This window comes from Ascidia mentula, chromosome 1 (genome assembly GCF_947561715.1).
Source record: "Ascidia mentula chromosome 1, kaAscMent1.1, whole genome shotgun sequence".
Lineage (NCBI taxonomy): Eukaryota > Metazoa > Chordata > Ascidiacea > Phlebobranchia > Ascidiidae > Ascidia > Ascidia mentula.
Window position 1 is genome coordinate 3,558,268 of NC_138566.1, and position 17,478 is coordinate 3,575,745.

Below are 17,478 nucleotides of genomic sequence, written 5' to 3' on the forward strand. Positions count from 1 at the left end.
ACTACACTGCAAAGAAAGTACATATTTATCATTCACTATTGTTTAAAACCTGTGCAGTTGAAATCCCTTGTAATGTTGTTTACCAAAAAACAACTGATTGGATGTTTTTTTCAATTAAAAGCATCAGGTTGATACAACATATTATTGGTGCACACAACGAACATAAAATAAATCATGTAAGCTGTATACAGATGGCCACTGTTTCGACCTATAAGGTCTTATCAGTGTAGCTGGTGTGACTGTCAGACGACTTTGCTGACCAACGGCCAAGCAAAGACTTCCACTTTGTGGTGACTATACAATCACCGTCATCAGTTGGGCACCAATGTTGGATAGTCACACCAGCTGCACGGATGAGACCTTGTAGTTCGAAACAGTTCCCATCTGTATGCAGCTTACACAATTCATATTATCGGCTCTACTTTGCTTATCATAAAAATAAACATTTAAAAAGCAAAAATGGCACAAAAGCAAATACATTTAATGGAATAATTTAAAGAAAACTGTCACAAAATCTACAAATACATTAAATAAGGCCAGTATTTCCTTTTCTATCGTTTTCGATACATGTTTCGCGTAGTGGCAACGCACAAGAACAAGCAATGTAACTAAATTCCACCTCCTCTGTTCACACTTTCCAGCTATCACGCCATCGCATTCTCAACAATGCTGGCTGACTAATCAATGGTGCGTAACAATAGACGCCAGATATTTGCTCTTACCCAGTCAACCGTGCAACCAAAACAAAATTACGTCACGTAAAAACATAGAATATTCAAAATTCAATTAGTTTCAGTCAAACTCAATGCATTTGCCGTAAGCTTAAAAAAATCACAATTTATGACAAGACTAAATATACATAAGTAATCAACAATTCAGCTGCTAGGAACACATTCTTAATAAATATGAAACAATAAATCCAATTTTTTGCAAAATCAATGTCGTCTTTTCAGCACCATTGCCACAAAATATTGCCAGAATAACTTGTGCCTTGATTCAAATTGTGAGAAGAAATTAGCAACAATACATAATACGTTTTGAAATCCTTGTTTGCGATATCGCCTGAATACCTTCGTATTTGTAGCACCGATTCGGCATTGGGCAGGAACCTTAAGATAAAAGAAATGTGGCGATGCGAAAGCTTTTGGCAAATCACAATCACATTACATCAGGGTGTATTAACTTTTGGTCCATTTAGGTACACAGCGAATTTCACCAAATTAAATAAGTTCGCAATTACGACTTGTAGGCTCTGGTGGTTTGTAAACCTTTCGCAGGGCCTGGCATTGGGTACACGAACCAAATGTTTGATATGATCCAACCCTTCACTTCTCAGTGCCGGAAAAAATTCGATTGATATTTACCCTATATAAATGTTTAAATAGTGTGGGTGATATATGGATGCACGCACCGAGACAGGACGTAATTTAAATCTAAACCGCTGCATGCATGCAACCCTCCAACCGATAGAAACTAACGACGAGCAAATATTGTTCATGTGGAACGAAAAAGGAGTAAATTTTGGTGCAATATTTTGCACGCTTTTAGGTTTCTGTGGAATCGGCGAACCCACAGCCTGACAAACAACCCCGTGGCAAAAACAATGTGTTGCATCACCTGAAATGATTCATTGGAGCAATAACCCACTGTTTTTCATGGGTGCGTGGGAATTTCCAGGGCAAACCGTTATCTCGCCCATGCCCACAAGGATGAATGGCACATGCCTTAGACCGGGTTGTCGGCGGGATCAGTTTGTTAAACGGAATAGAGTTTGTGTCGAGTGTTGTTAGTGGAGGTGTTCAACGTTGTACAAAGGAAAATCTTAAAGCCATTTACAATCGATAAGCAAAATGATCAAACGAGCGGAATTGTCGGTAGAAGGTTGCATTAATTCTACTTGTTACAGCCGCAATGTTATTGTACAAAGTTAAAATATATTCGCAAAAGGAAGACGTGAATATTACGGTTGTTTGTGCTAACTATGTGCTGAAACAGTGGATTCGGGCCGCATGCGGATTTTACATTGAATTTAGCTAAAATGCATACTATTGGCAATGTGGCGGTGTCGGACGTCTTTAGATTGACCACCTTCAAAAAAGGGTTCAACAAACTTGACGAAAGATTAAAAACTTCTTCAAAATCAGACGGAGTTCTGAAACGAATCAGATATTTCGGCATCAAAAAGCTGCGTGCTAATATTTTAGTCGATGTCGATGGTAAGTTCAAGTTAGGTAGAATATCAGAAGTTCAAATTAAAATATCGGAAGCACGCTCAAAGTTATGGTTTTCCAGCCTTTAATCCCAAATCTGTATATCGCGTTATATCTGTGTTATTGTTTTTAATTATAGCCCTGCTATAAATATTCACAAGACTGTTGCATCATGCCTAGATCTTCGAAAGAAGTATGTTTGCGTGTGTAATACAAATTTGCACGCAGTGAAAAAGTGCACAATTATGAACAATATGCTATCTATGTACATAGGCTGCACCCCTCTGGTGTCAACCTTCCTATTACTTGATATCTAGTCCTAATTACACTTCTATTGGATACCACGGTTGAAGACACAGCATAGAAGCGATCAACCGTTTAGTTGCAGGCTGTTGTTTTGCCCAAATGCCTCTGCACTTACGGCTGCTGTTGTGGGTCTCTCATTTTTTTCTAACTTTAAAGCGTGGCGCAAAAAAAGAAACAGTTGTCACGCTAACCGCAAGGTTTTTGAGGAATTTGCTTTCTTCGGCGCAAAGTTACCAAGAACCTGGAAACAAAATACATTCCTTGAAGTGAAACGTCATGGTGTTTTCCAGGGCGGCCTGTTTGTACTTTTCAGGGTGAACTGCTACCTCACCCATGCCTCACAGGGGTGGCAGACGGATGCCTTTTACTTTGTTCTAGGCGTGTCTGGGTTGTTGCTCGGATAAGTGTTGTCAGTGGGGGCAAAGCACACAGACACGAAGTGACGCTATTTACAATTGAAATTACTAAAATGTAAAATAATTGTAGCCGTTCCGGCTTGTCGACAAAAGTGGCAACAATCCTGTTTGACTGCACTGTCATTGCAATGCACTTGCATACAAAGCTAAAGCAACATTTTCGAATGTGCATAAACTTGTTCTCGTAACTCATGAAAAACATGGATAGAAATAGAGGTTGTGTGTGTGTAAAAGAAGAAGTTCACCTTTTTAATATTATTTCCTTTAATAGATGTGCGCGCCTTTGTGACAGCAAAGTAATACCGAGTAATGTTGATGTATCGTTTTCGTGACACAATGCAGGAATACGATCGTGTAAAAGTTTGAAGTTCTATGCAAGATTTCAACCATGTCTGTTTACACTTCGCTGCCTCTCGAGTACATACATTTTTGTCTTACGATATCTGTATGGTTTTACGTGTTTCAACATAAGTTTGTGTCAGATCCAAACAACTACGACAAATTTCCGGAGAGCAATGCATTATTCCGAAACCCTTTGTGTCTGGTTGTGTCTGTATTACCAACTTTCATCCACTAAGAAGGTCTCACTTTTATCGAGCACAATCGTGAACAATGCGATGTCTTTGTACCACGAGACCGCTCCGCTACGGTCTCCGCATTTCTATTGCTAAATCTCTACTCCAGTTGCACTACTATATAGGAGCAAAAGACTGTATGGTTGAATCTAAAATAGCACTCATTGCTTCAAACTGCTTACCGGTAAACACGTGCTGCGGAAAATTTGTTGTGCAATATCTGAGAACCGTAGTATCGAATTTGTTTTGTTGTTTTTTGGATAAACTTCACGTATTCGGCAATCTTATTTATTTAAAGATAGTTATGAAACGGAAATGTTGAAGTGCGTTTATAACTACACCACCTTATTGCCAAACTTGTTAAACCTCGCTTGAACCCAATACTTACACTACAAAATATCAATGTCAGTACGGAAGTTGTAGCAGTAAAATGACCTCCACAGTGCGAGCGCGCGAATTATTGTCCCCCCCCCTTCCCCATAATTCTTCAGGCACGCAATTCCATAAATAGCAACAGAACGTTACAGTCGGGCGATGCTCACAAGATTGGAACTCCCCGCTAATTTTTGTGGGTTTTCGGGTTTCTGACGTTCACTCAGAAGGCACGAGTGATTTCCTCACGAACGAAACCAACCGAAAAATTGTTTTCGGAAATGGAACATACAATAGACCGAACGGAATGCAGAGTGCAAAATAATTTTACATGCTATATATTCGGTATGAGGTAGATTGTTTGTTTGAACGCTCCTGTTTCTGTGAAGATGACCCATTGTGAAATACATAATGACCGCTAAAGACTCTTTCCTTAGTTTTTTCAGAATCTAGTCCTCTGGTTGGCATTGTGTTCTATTAGCGACACCAATTTTCTATTTCGCTTTGTAACGTCGACAAATACTGCAAGACCAATGTTGCGAGCCTAGTATTGAACCGCAGTGTTGGCGAGATGCATTCCTTTCAATTAAACTAAGACATATAAAATCAAAATGAACAATATTCCGTAACAATACTGGTAAAAAAAATAAAGATTTGCTGCAACAGATTGGATGCATTGTTTACTGTATTATTTTCACTGTTCATTTATCGCAGTAAGTTTAGGCTCTTGTTTTGCATTTTTTGTGTACCGGAGGTCGGACGCTATAACTTGGTATGAAGGTTTGCTTCTTCCACCTCCTCATCAGCTTCATGATCTTTGGCGCATCAGGTAAGGTTTAAAACACACAGAATACCTCAACACATGCTTTTGTATACAGTATCTTGTTCTTCCTTTTATTCTCAGGCCAATTCAACATTTGCACTAATCCAAGTCTCAGTTTAACTTCAGGGAACATTTCTTCGCCAAATTACCCTCAAGACTACAGCAATGACCTTAACTGCACGACACAAATTACTGTTCCAAGCGACCGGGTATTTTCTACAGTTCAATAAATTTTTTGAATTTAATTAAATTGTATCCACTTATTGATTGTGGTGCGAAGCAGGAAGTTATTTCAATAGAAGACAAAAAAATTGAACTTTATTCACATAAAATCTAGCGGACATAATAAATATGCTTGAAAAAAAGAGCTTTGAAAATGGGTTTCTGTATTTTACACCACAGGCGATCACAATCACGTTCCTCGACTTTGACATTCAAAGTCATGCTAAATGTGCATTAGACGAACTGCGTGTATACGATGGGGCGGTTTTGGTAAGATTATTACAGATCCATGCGTTTGTCTATCGTTTGAAACACAGCTAAATTGTTTTTGTAGTACACAAGCAAGGGATTTTGCGGAACTCAAAAACCGCGAGACTTCGTTGCTCATAATCACACGGTGACTTTCAACTTTAAAACTGATTCAACGAATGTTGCAAGAGGTTTCTTAATTCAATGGACGACCAACCGTGAGTTTGTTTTCTATTCATGCGCTCAACTCGTAATACCGGAAAATGGATTGTCGCATTGGGATTCGAATCAGGTTATCCTGAACACAGAGACATTTTCATTCTTGTAATTTTGGCGCAAAAACTACACATAGAAAATGGACTTTCGCCGTATATAGTTGTTTCAATTTTTGCAGCTCGTTGTGCGGCCGATCAGTTCACTTGTTGGAACGGAGTTTGTATTCCAAGAACTCAACAATGCGACGGCGTCACAAACTGTGATGACGACAGCGACGAAATCGAGTGTGGTAAGTTAACATTACATTAATCCAACTTTAAACTAATCAGTCGATTTAACATTTAGTCAAGTTGTGTTGTAGTCATTTTTGGATGCCAAGGGGTATCTAAAATAAATCGTTCAATGATCCAATACAAGAGTTTCTCGTAGCAATAGGTCTCCCTAAGCATTCAGAGACTATGTCAGACGGGGAACACGCATGATTTCAAACACACATAGAAACACTCCAGAATGTTTAACAAGAACTCGGTGGCAATTACAAAATAAGTTCGGAACCTAATAAACACCACACGTATTAGAAAATAAGCAGAAACTATTGTCTGTTTTTTCCATGGTTGCGCGGCCACGTAAAATCGCTCACGTGATACTAAACAATTTCTCAATGCTGATGACGAAAGTAACTTTTAAGTGTCGTAGATGACCAGTCACGTGATGCAGTGATGTGGTGCATCCAAAGCAAAATTACATTCTCTGCTGATCAGCGGTAACTTTTGATTTGTTTTTCAGCCCGCTCGAGCACGAACTTCTCCGAATGTGGAAGATCAGACATCGCACCTCAGTTTTTGTGGGTACGACGCGTTTTCAAATATTCGTAATGTTCATGACTTATACCTTGTAAGAAAAACTCAGACAAAAGCTTTGATTGCATGCTTGCATTCTTGTGTACGTGTTTATGAAAAACAACACATGTAAATGTAAATGTCTTCCACCAGGTTTTTTTAAAAATGTTAAGGTTGCCAACATGATCTGATACACAGGAATGTGAACATGCAATAAAAGCTCCGGTCTGAGTCATCGGGAAGAAATAAACTTTCACTTTGTACAGTGCAATTTTTTTTAAATAACAAACTGTGTCATATTGTATGTGCAGAAGAGCCATAATATTCATTGGGAGCTGTAAACAGGTTACCACTGTTTCGACCTGTAAGGTTTTAACTGGGCTGGCTTTTGGCACTGGGCTACACAGATTTCCACTTAGTGGTACCTTTCGGTTGATCGTCGATCCGTTGAGTATACAACTGGGTACTGTGTCATATATTACTAAATACTTGTTTCAGGACACCAGAATAGTTGGAGGCAACGAAGCCACTGTCGGTTCATGGCCATGGCAAGTTCGTCTTGCAATTAAAACTGCAGATGGAACAGGTTTATGTGGTGGCTCAATTCTAAACGCGGAATGGATCGTCACTGCAGCACATTGTACTGAAGATGCTCTAAGCCACACGTAAGTATCCCAGAGAGCATCATATTATAAAATGCATATTATATAAGTCTGTAATTTGTCTCGCACAAGAAAAGGTTTTTTTTTGCTCGAAATGGCGTCTTTTTCTATGTTTTCTTTCCATTCTTCAGCTAGTTATATTGGCTTCCTCCAAATAAATTTTGCTTCAAGTCACGAAAATTCTATTCCTAATTTGCAGTAATACAACAATTGCGCACTCTAATAAAGAAAATTTATGCTGTTATTACGACACTATTTTACGGACTACTTCAGACAATCAATATAGTGCATACGCGTGTTGTTATATCAATAGGTCTGTGATAGTATATGCCGGACAGCATTCAACTACACAGAACAGCGAATTTCAAAACAGAACTTCCATGTTGTTGATCAACCATGAAAACTACAACAGGTAAGTTGTCGTTTAATAACAACTGGAATTAAAGAACACGCAATAATTATGCAATTGGAGTTTAATGAAAAGTGTACAAGGACATAAGATACGTTTGTTGTTAAAACGTCTACGTTTGCTTGAAATTGTGTTTGTACGACTTTGTTTTGAGACAAAGTACAACCACACACGCAACTGTTTCAGTGCAACACTAGTCAACGACATTTCGTTGATCAAGCTTCAGACCCCCTTAGTTTTCACGAGCACGATTCGACCGATTTGTTTGCCTTCTGATACGCCCACGTTCGATGTCCCGGATGGAACGATTTGTATCGCAACTGGTTGGGGAACACTTGGTAAGTTCACGGTTAGATTTAGGACCGAAATTCGGATTTCTGAAACAAATTTCGGGTATTCCACTTTGGCGAATGTGACAGAAATGAATTAATTGATTTTTGGTGATGGGGCAGCAAAAATGTAGGAACACCTGATACCTAATTCGAATTGAATTCAAACCGAAATTCAGCCGGCCAATAAACCTCCTGACTCAAACATGGATTTGCAACAGGAAACGCAGAAAAGTGTTGGGTTAATAGTTTCAGGATGCATTAAATCACAGAAACCACACAGGGTATAATACACATCGTTCCTGCACAATCAAATATTTGCTATTATAATGCAGCCATTCTTGTTGTTTTTAGCATTTGTTCCTGTGGGATTTCCTTTATGATATTTGTTTCAGCTTCGGACCATAACTTGCCTAATGAGTTGCACCAAGTAAGGCTGCCAATTGTTGGACAGAGTACTTGTTCGAGGGCCTACGCAAATCTGCCGTCCACCAACATTTGTGCTGGTAATTACGAAAAAGGGGGCGTGGATAGTTGCCAGGTGAGAACCGTACATTGATTTTAGTGATTTGAGCACCATCCTCTTACCACCATGCAGACACTTCTCTAAAGTCACAAATATGGATGTTCACCACATTCACTCTAAACCCAAAGTATCTTATACTGGTTTCCCTACATTTTTGAAATGTGAAAGATACTCATGCTAAGGCTAGTTCCTTAGTTTGACCACAATCTATCCCTCTACTGAGCTTTGTCAATCTACCAGCGACACCGATTTATTCCGATAGGGAGTCAATAATTTGAAACTTTCCGAAGTTTCAGGTTGAAGTCGATTTTTCAATGTTTACAAGAAACCGACTGATTTAACATCTGAAAGTTTCATATTATTGATAATCATACGAGTTATTTGGTGACATTTATTGCCATCAAACAACTGCGTATTTATCACCATCTGATACTTACACCACATTTGAAAAATTATTTGAAAATAGCCCAGAATCAATTTGAGTGTTATTACTACACAGGGAGACTCTGGCGGACCTTTGGCTTGCTTGATTGACAACACCAACTGGTATCTCATCGGCGTCACTTCATATGGTATTGGATGCGGCGATGTAAATTTTCCAGGCGTTTACACACGCGTTTCCATGTACGAGTCGTGGATAAGAACAAGTAAGTAAATTATCAGCTAAAACCACGTGACGTTGACATGACCGAGTTGGGCGGAAAGTGATTGTAGGAATACGTATTGCACAAAGAATGCAAAACTCCTCATGCATACACGTATCAAAAACTATTCGAACCTGGTGACTGAATCATTGGATACGTGTTATTCGTTTTTCAAAAGATCCGCTTCCATTTCTTTTATAATTCCCAAAACTTCTTCTTTGCTTTTAAGTTACCTGCTTTCTAATTTCAATGCAAAATATTTTTCTGGTTTTGATAGGACACATGTTAGTAGCATATCTTTTAGTTGAATGTATGATAAAGCACTCAAAATTTATTAATGGCCTTGGTTGTTGTTATTACAATTCGCTTTCCGCTGCACAGATGCCCAATTTTACCGAGCTACAACCGATGCGACAGCAAGCACTGAAACACAAACAACATCGACAACTTTCACCCCTTCAACCTTAGTTTTAAACACATTGAATACGTCAACGGATACGACAGGTATGACTGTCCTTTGTAGTGTAACTATATAGTAGTGATGTCCTGCGCCGGATCCGGGTACCCAGACCCGGCCGGGTATTGACCAAGTTTTAATACCCGGACCCGGCCGGATAATACACTTAATTTTACCGGATATTTGGGAAAGCATTTTTGTCCTAAAAACGAACAAACATTTCGCAAATTATTCGTTTTTGGGACCCAGTCTCGCCGACTTCCGATTTTTCTGTTGTTTGTTATTAAGGTGTTTCGTGACGTGTTGTACCATGTAAATACATGCCCACATTGTTTTGTTCCATTCATGATAGGCTAACCTTAACATTGCATTCTGTTTGGCAATTAAAACAATTTTGCCATACCGATAAAATACACGAATCGGTGTTAACAAACTGCCGGATCCAAATTATCCGGCCGGATTTAATTGATAACTATCCGGATCCGGCCGGGCCGGATAATTTGGAACTGGGAACATCACTACTATATAGGTATCTTTCAATAATTCATTAATATCATAAATAAGACAAAAGTGTTACACGCAACTTTTCCTGATTATAACAACAGAATGAGAGCTGCAGACAGGTGTACACACTGTTTCGACCTGTAAGGTCTCATCAGTGCAGCTGGTGATCGTGGGACATGCTGGCTGGTAGACTAGCAGGCACGCAGATTTCCACTTTGTGGTATACCTTTCGGCCAGCTGCACTGATGAAAATGCGTTTAGAACACACAGAATACACATGCTTTTGTTCAAAGTATCTTGTTTTTCTTTTCATTCTCAGGCCAATTTAACATTTGTACCAACCCAAGTCTCAGTATAACTTCAGGGAACATTTCTTCTCCAAATTACCCTCAAAACTATAGCAATGACCTTAACTGCACAACACGAATCACTGCTCCAAGCGACCAGGTATTTTCTGCAGTTCAATAAACGTTTTGAATATATTTAAATTGGATCCACTTATTGATTGTGGTCCAAAGCAGGAAGAAGTTATTTCAAGAAGACAAAAAAATTAAACTTTATTTACATAAAATCTAGCGAACATAATAAACATGCTGGAAAAAAGAGCTTTGAAAATGGGTTTCTGTATTTTACACCACAGGCAATCACAATCACGTTCCTCGACTTCGATGTTGAAAACCATGATACCTGTGCATACGATGAACTTCGTATATACGATGGGGCAGTTTTGGTAAGATCATTACAGACCCGTATATTTGTCCATTGTTTAAAATATACTTATATTGTTTTTTCAGTACACAAGCATAGGATTTTGCGGAACACAAAAACCACGAGACTTTGTTGCTCACAATCCCACAGTGACTTTGAACTTTAAAACTGATCACTCGCATGTTGCAAGAGGTTTCTTAATTCAATGGACAACCAACCGTGAGTGTGTTTTCTATTCAAGCGCTCAACTCGTAATACCGGAAAATAGATTGTCGCATTGGAATTCAAATCAAGTTATCCTGAACACAGAGACATTTTCATTCGTGTAATTTTAGCACCAAAACTAGATATAGAAAATGGACTTTCGCCGTATATAGTTTTTTCAATTTTTACAGCTCGTTGTGCGGTCGATCAGTTCACTTGTTGGAACGGAGTTTGTATCCCAAATACTCAACAATGCGATGGCGTCACAAACTGTGGTGACGACAGCGACGAAATCGAGTGTGGTAAGTTGACATTGCATTAATCCAACTTTAATCCAATCAGTCGATTTAACATTTAGTCATTTTTTGCCAAGGGGTATCCAAAATGTATAGTTCAATGATCCAATACAAGACTTAATCGTAGCAATAAGTTCGCCTAAGCATTCAGAGACTCTGTCAGACGGGAAACACGCATGATTTCAAACACACGCAGAACAAGAATTCGGTGGCGATGACAAAATAAGTTCGAAACCTAATAAATACCACACCTATCAGAAAATGAGCAGTAACCACTGTCTGTTTTTTTCCATGGTTGCGCGGGCATGTAAAATCGCTCACGTGATTCAAAACAATTTCACAATGCTGATGATCAAATTAACTTTCAAGTGTCATAGATGACCAGTCACGTGATGCAGTGACGTGGTGCATTCAAAGCAAAGTTATCTTGTCTGCTGATCAGCTGTAACATTTGTCTTTTTTCAGCCCGCCCGAGCACCGACTTCTCTGAATGTGGAAGATCTGACGCCGCGCCTCAGTTTTTGTGGGTACGATGCGTTTTCAAATATTCGTAATGTTCATGCCTTATACCTTGTAGGAAAAACTCAGACAAAAGCTTTGATTGCATGCTTGCATTCTTGTGTACGTTTTTATGAAAAACAACACATGTAAATGTAAATGTCTTCCACCATGTTCTTTAAAAAATGTTAAGGTTGCCAACATGATCTGATACACAAGAATGTAAACATGCAATCAAAGCTTTGGTCCAAGTCATCGGGAAGAAATGAACTTTCACTTTGTACAGTGCTATTTTTTAAATAACAAACTGTGTCATATTGTATGTGCAGAAGAGCCATAATATTCATTGAGAGCTGCAAACAGGTTGACACACTGTTTCGACCTGTAAGGTCTTATCTGGGCTGGTTTTTGGCACTGGGCTACACAGATTTCCACTTAGTGGTACCTTTCGGTTAATCGTCGATCCGTTGAGTATCCAACTGGGTACTGTGTCTTATATTACTAAATACTTTTTTAAAAATTACAGGACACCAGAATAGTTGGAGGCAACGAAGCTATTGTGGGTTCTTGGCCATGGCAAGTTCGTCTCTTAATTGAAACTGCAAGAGGAACGGCTTTATGCGGTGGCTCAATTCTAAACGCGGAATGGATCGTCACTGCAGCACATTGTACTGAAGATGCTCTAAACAACACGTAAGTATCCCAGAGAGCATCATATTATAAAATGCATATCATATAAGTCTGTAATTTGTTTCGCAACAAGCAAAGGTTTTCTTTTGCTCGAAATGGCGTCTTTGTCTATTTGTTCTGTCCATCCTACATCTAGTTATATTGGCATCCTCCCATTGAATTTTGCATTAAGTCACGAAAATTCTATCCCTAATTTGCAGTAATACAACAATTGCGCACTCTAATAAAGAAAATTTATGCTGTCCATGCGTCACTTTTTTACGGACTATACTTCAGACAATCAACATAGCGTATACGCGTGTTGTTATATCAATAGGTCTGTGACAGTATATGCCGGGCAGCATTCAACTACCCAGATGAGCGAATTTCAAAATAGAACCTCCATATTGTTGATCAACCATGAAAACTACAACAGGTAAGTTGTCGTTTAATAACAACTGGAATTAAAGAACACGCAATAATTATGCAATTGGAGTTTAATGAAAAGTGTACAAGGACATAAGATACGTTTGTTGTTAAAACGTCTACGTTTGCTTGAAATTGTGTTTGTACGACTTTGTTTTGAGACAAAGTACAACCACACACGCAACTGTTTCAGTGCAACACTAGTCAACGACATTTCGTTGATCAAGCTTCAGACCCCCTTAGTTTTCACGAGCACGATTCGACCGATTTGTTTGCCTTCTGATACGCCCACGTTCGATGTCCCGGATGGAACGATTTGTATCGCAACTGGTTGGGGAACACTTGGTAAGTTCACGGTTAGATTTAGGACCGAAATTCGGATTTCTGAAACAAATTTCGGGTATTCCACTTTGGCGAATGTGACAGAAATGAATTAATTGATTTTTGGTGATGGGGCAGCAAAAATGTAGGAACACCTGATACCTAATTCGAATTGAATTCAAACCGAAATTCAGCCGGCCAATAAACCTCCTGACTCAAACATGGATTTGCAACAGGAAACGCAGAAAAGTGTTGGGTTAATAGTTTCAGGATGCATTAAATCACAGAAACCACACAGGGTATAATACACATCGTTCCTGCACAATCAAATATTTGCTATTATAATGCAGCCATTCTTGTTGTTTTTAGCATTTGTTCCTGTGGGATTTCCTTTATGATATTTGTTTCAGCTTCGGACCATAACTTGCCTAATGAGTTGCACCAAGTAAGGCTGCCAATTGTTGGACAGAGTACTTGTTCGAGGGCCTACGCAAATCTGCCGTCCACCAACATTTGTGCTGGTAATTACGAAAAAGGGGGCGTGGATAGTTGCCAGGTGAGGACCGTACATTGATTTTAGTGATTTGAGCACCATCCTCTTACCACCATGCAGACACTTCTCTAAAGTCACAAATATGGATGTTCACCACATTCACTCTAAACCCAAAGTATCTTATACTGGTTTCCCTACATTTTTGAAATGTGAAAGATACTCATGCTAAGGCTAGTTCCTCAGTTTGACCACAATCTATCCCTCTACTGAGCTTTGTCAATCTACCAGCGACACCGATTTATTCCGATAGGGAGTCAATAATTTGAAACTTTCCGAAGTTTCAGGTTGAAGTCGATTTTTCAATGTTTACAAGAAACCGAATGATTTAACATCTGAAAGTTTCATATTATTGATAATCATACGAGTTATTTGGTGACATTTATTGCCATCAAACAACTGCGTATTTATCACCATCTGATACTTACACCACATTTGAAAAATCATTTGAAAATACCCTGAATCAATTTGAGTGTTATTACTACACAGGGAGACTCTGGCGGACCTTTGGCTTGCTTGATTGACAACACCAACTGGTATCTCATCGGCGTCACTTCATATGGTATTGGATGCGGTGATGTAAATTTTCCAGGCGTTTACACACGCGTTTCCATGTACGAGTCGTGGATAAGAACAAGTAAGTAAATTATCAGCTAAAACCACGTGACGTTCATATGACCGAGTTGGGCGGAAAGTGATTATAGGAATACGTATTGCACAAAGAATGCAAAACTCCTCATGCATACACGTATCAAAAACTATTCGAACCTGGTGACTGAATCATTGGATACGTGTTATTCGTTTTTCAAAAGATCCGCTTCCATTTCTTTTATAATTCCCAAAACTTCTTCTTTGCTTTTAAGTTACCTGCTTTCTAATTTCAATGCAAAATATTTTTCTGGTTTTGATAGGACACATGTTAGTAGCATATCTTTTAGTTGAATGTATGATAAAGCACTCAAAATTTATTAATGGCCTTGGTTGTTGTTATTACAATTCGCTTTCCGCTGCACAGATGCCCAATTTTACCGAGCTACAACCGATGCGACAGCAAGCACTGAAACACAAACAACATCGACAACTTTCACCCCTTCAACCTTAGTTTTAAACACATTGAATACGTCAACGGATACGACAGGTATGACTGTCCTTTGTAGTGTAACTATATAGTAGTGATGTCCTGCGCCGGATCCGGGTACCCAGACCCGGCCGGGTATTGACCAAGTTTTAATACCCGGACCCGGCCGGATAATACACTTAATTTTACCGGATATTTGGGAAAGCATTTTTGTCCTAAAAACGAACAAACATTTCGCAAATTATTCGTTTTTGGGACCCAGTCTCGCCGACTTCCGATTTTTCTGTTGTTTGTTATTAAGGTGTTTCGTGACGTGTTGTACCATGTAAATACATGCCCACATTGTTTTGTTCCATTCATGATAGGCTAACCTTAACATTGCATTCTGTTTGGCAATTAAAACAATTTTGCCATACCGATAAAATACACGAATCGGTGTTAACAAACTGCCGGATCCAAATTATCCGGCCGGATTTAATTGATAACTATCCGGATCCGGCCGGGCCGGATAATTTGGAACTGGGAACATCACTACTATATAGGTATCTTTCAATAATTCATTAATATCATAAATAAGACAAAAGTGTTACACGCAACTTTTCCTGATTATAACAACAGAATGAGAGCTGCAGACAGGTGTACACACTGTTTCGACCTGTAAGGTCTCATCAGTGCAGCTGGTGATCGTGGGACATGCTGGCTGGTAGACTAGCAGGCACGCAGATTTCCACTTTGTGGTATACCTTTCGGCCAGCTGCACTGATGAAAATGCGTTTAGAACACACAGAATACACATGCTTTTGTTCAAAGTATCTTGTTTTTCTTTTCATTCTCAGGCCAATTTAACATTTGTACCAACCCAAGTCTCAGTATAACTTCAGGGAACATTTCTTCTCCAAATTACCCTCAAAACTATAGCAATGACCTTAACTGCACAACACGAATCACTGCTCCAAGCGACCAGGTATTTTCTGCAGTTCAATAAACGTTTTGAATATATTTAAATTGGATCCACTTATTGATTGTGGTCCAAAGCAGGAAGAAGTTATTTCAAGAAGACAAAAAAATTAAACTTTATTTACATAAAATCTAGCGAACATAATAAACATGCTGGAAAAAAGAGCTTTGAAAATGGGTTTCTGTATTTTACACCACAGGCAATCACAATCACGTTCCTCGACTTCGATGTTGAAAACCATGATACCTGTGCATACGATGAACTTCGTATATACGATGGGGCAGTTTTGGTAAGATCATTACAGACCCGTATATTTGTCCATTGTTTAAAATTTACTTATATTGTTTTTTCAGTACACAAGCATAGGATTTTGCGGAACACAAAAACCACGAGACTTTGTTGCTCACAATCCCACGGTGACTTTGAACTTTAAAACTGATCACTCGCATGTTGCAAGAGGTTTCTTAATTCAATGGACAACCAACCGTGAGTGTGTTTTCTATTCAAGCGCTCAACTCGTAATACCGGAAAATAGATTGTCGCATTGGAATTCAAATCAAGTTATCCTGAACACAGAGACATTTTCATTCGTGTAATTTTAGCACCAAAACTAGATATAGAAAATGGACTTTCGCCGTATATAGTTTTTTCAATTTTTACAGCTCGTTGTGCGGTCGATCAGTTCACTTGTTGGAACGGAGTTTGTATCCCAAATACTCAACAATGCGATGGCGTCACAAACTGTGGTGACGACAGCGACGAAATCGAGTGTGGTAAGTTGACATTACATTAATCCAACTTTAATCCAATCAGTCGGTTTAACATTAAGTCATTTTTTGCCAAGGGGTATCTAAAATGTATAATTCAATGATCCAATACAAGACTTAATCGTAGCAATAAGTTCGCCTGAGCATTCAGAGACTCTGTCAGACGGGAAACACGCATGATTTCAAACACACGCAGAAACACTCCAGAACGTTTAACAAGAACTGACAAAATGCGATAACAAAATAAGTTCGAAACCTAATAAATACCACACGTATTCGAAAATAACTACTGTCTGTTTTTTTTTCATGGTTGCGCGGGCACGTAAAACCGCTCACGTGATTGAAAACATTTTCTCAATGCTGATGACGAAAGTAACTTTCAAGTGTCATAGATGACCAGTCACGTGATGCAGTGACGTGGTGCATTCAAAGCAAAGTTATCTTGTCTGCTCATCAGCTGTAACATTTGTCTTTTTTCAGCCCGCCCGAGCACAAACTTCTCTGAATGTGGAAGATCTGACGCCGCGCCTCAGTTTTTGTGGGTACGATGCGTTTTCAAATATTCCTAATGTTCATGCCTTATGCCTTATAAGCTGACGTTTTCATAAAAAAATTTGCATGCCTAGATTCTTGTGTACGTTTTATGGAAAACAATAACAAACACAAAAAAGAGGTGCAAGTGTCTTCCACCATGTTTTTAAAAAAATGCTAAGGTTGCCAACATGATCTGATAAACAAGAATGTAAACATACAATCAAAGTTACGGTCTGAGGCATCGGCAGGAACTGCACTTTAACTTTGTACAGTGTAATTTTTTAAATAACGATGTGTGTCATAATGTATGTGCAGAAGAGCCATAATATTCATTGAGAGCTGCAAACAGGTTGACACACTGTTTCGACCTGTAAGGTCTTATCTGGACTGGCTTTTGCCACTGTTCTACATAGATTTCCACTTAGTGGTACCTTTCGGTTGAGTACCCACTGGATACTGTGTCATATGTTACTAAATACATTTTTCAGGACACCAGAATAGTTGGAGGCAACGAAGCTATTGTGGGTTCATGGCCGTGGCAGGTTCGTCTCTCAATTGCAACTGCAAAGGGAACGGGTTTATGCGGTGGTTCAATTCTAAACGCGGAATGGATCGTCACCGCAGCACATTGTACTGAAGATGCTCTAAGCAACACGTAAGTATCCCAGAGAGCATCATATTATAAAATGCATATCATATAAGTCTGTAAT

The 17,478-nt window shown here is 39.0% G+C and overlaps 1 protein-coding gene across 2 annotated transcripts in view; it reads left to right on the forward strand.

The window, feature by feature from the left end:
• The first annotated feature begins 4,591 nt into the window (after positions 1-4,591).
• LOC145907095 (ovochymase-like) overlaps positions 4,592-17,478 on the forward strand; it is a 42,406-nt gene continuing 29,519 nt past the window's right edge. For both annotated transcript variants that reach the window (XM_082994534.1, XM_082994541.1), the window contains exons 1-23: positions 4,592-4,708; positions 4,784-4,911; positions 5,105-5,194; positions 5,259-5,391; positions 5,568-5,678; positions 6,176-6,237; positions 6,727-6,893; positions 7,204-7,302; positions 7,486-7,637; positions 8,024-8,169; positions 8,654-8,801; positions 9,180-9,302; positions 10,079-10,206; positions 10,400-10,489; positions 10,554-10,686; positions 10,863-10,973; positions 11,433-11,494; positions 11,992-12,158; positions 12,472-12,570; positions 12,754-12,905; positions 13,292-13,437; positions 13,921-14,068; positions 14,447-14,569. In XM_082994534.1, the coding sequence (XP_082850660.1) occupies positions 4,654-4,708; positions 4,784-4,911; positions 5,105-5,194; positions 5,259-5,391; positions 5,568-5,678; positions 6,176-6,237; positions 6,727-6,893; positions 7,204-7,302; positions 7,486-7,637; positions 8,024-8,169; positions 8,654-8,801; positions 9,180-9,302; positions 10,079-10,206; positions 10,400-10,489; positions 10,554-10,686; positions 10,863-10,973; positions 11,433-11,494; positions 11,992-12,158; positions 12,472-12,570; positions 12,754-12,905; positions 13,292-13,437; positions 13,921-14,068; positions 14,447-14,569 (2,773 nt within the window). In that variant the 5' untranslated portion in view covers positions 4,592-4,653. The remainder of the gene's footprint in view (positions 4,709-4,783; positions 4,912-5,104; positions 5,195-5,258; positions 5,392-5,567; positions 5,679-6,175; positions 6,238-6,726; positions 6,894-7,203; positions 7,303-7,485; positions 7,638-8,023; positions 8,170-8,653; positions 8,802-9,179; positions 9,303-10,078; positions 10,207-10,399; positions 10,490-10,553; positions 10,687-10,862; positions 10,974-11,432; positions 11,495-11,991; positions 12,159-12,471; positions 12,571-12,753; positions 12,906-13,291; positions 13,438-13,920; positions 14,069-14,446; positions 14,570-17,478) is intronic.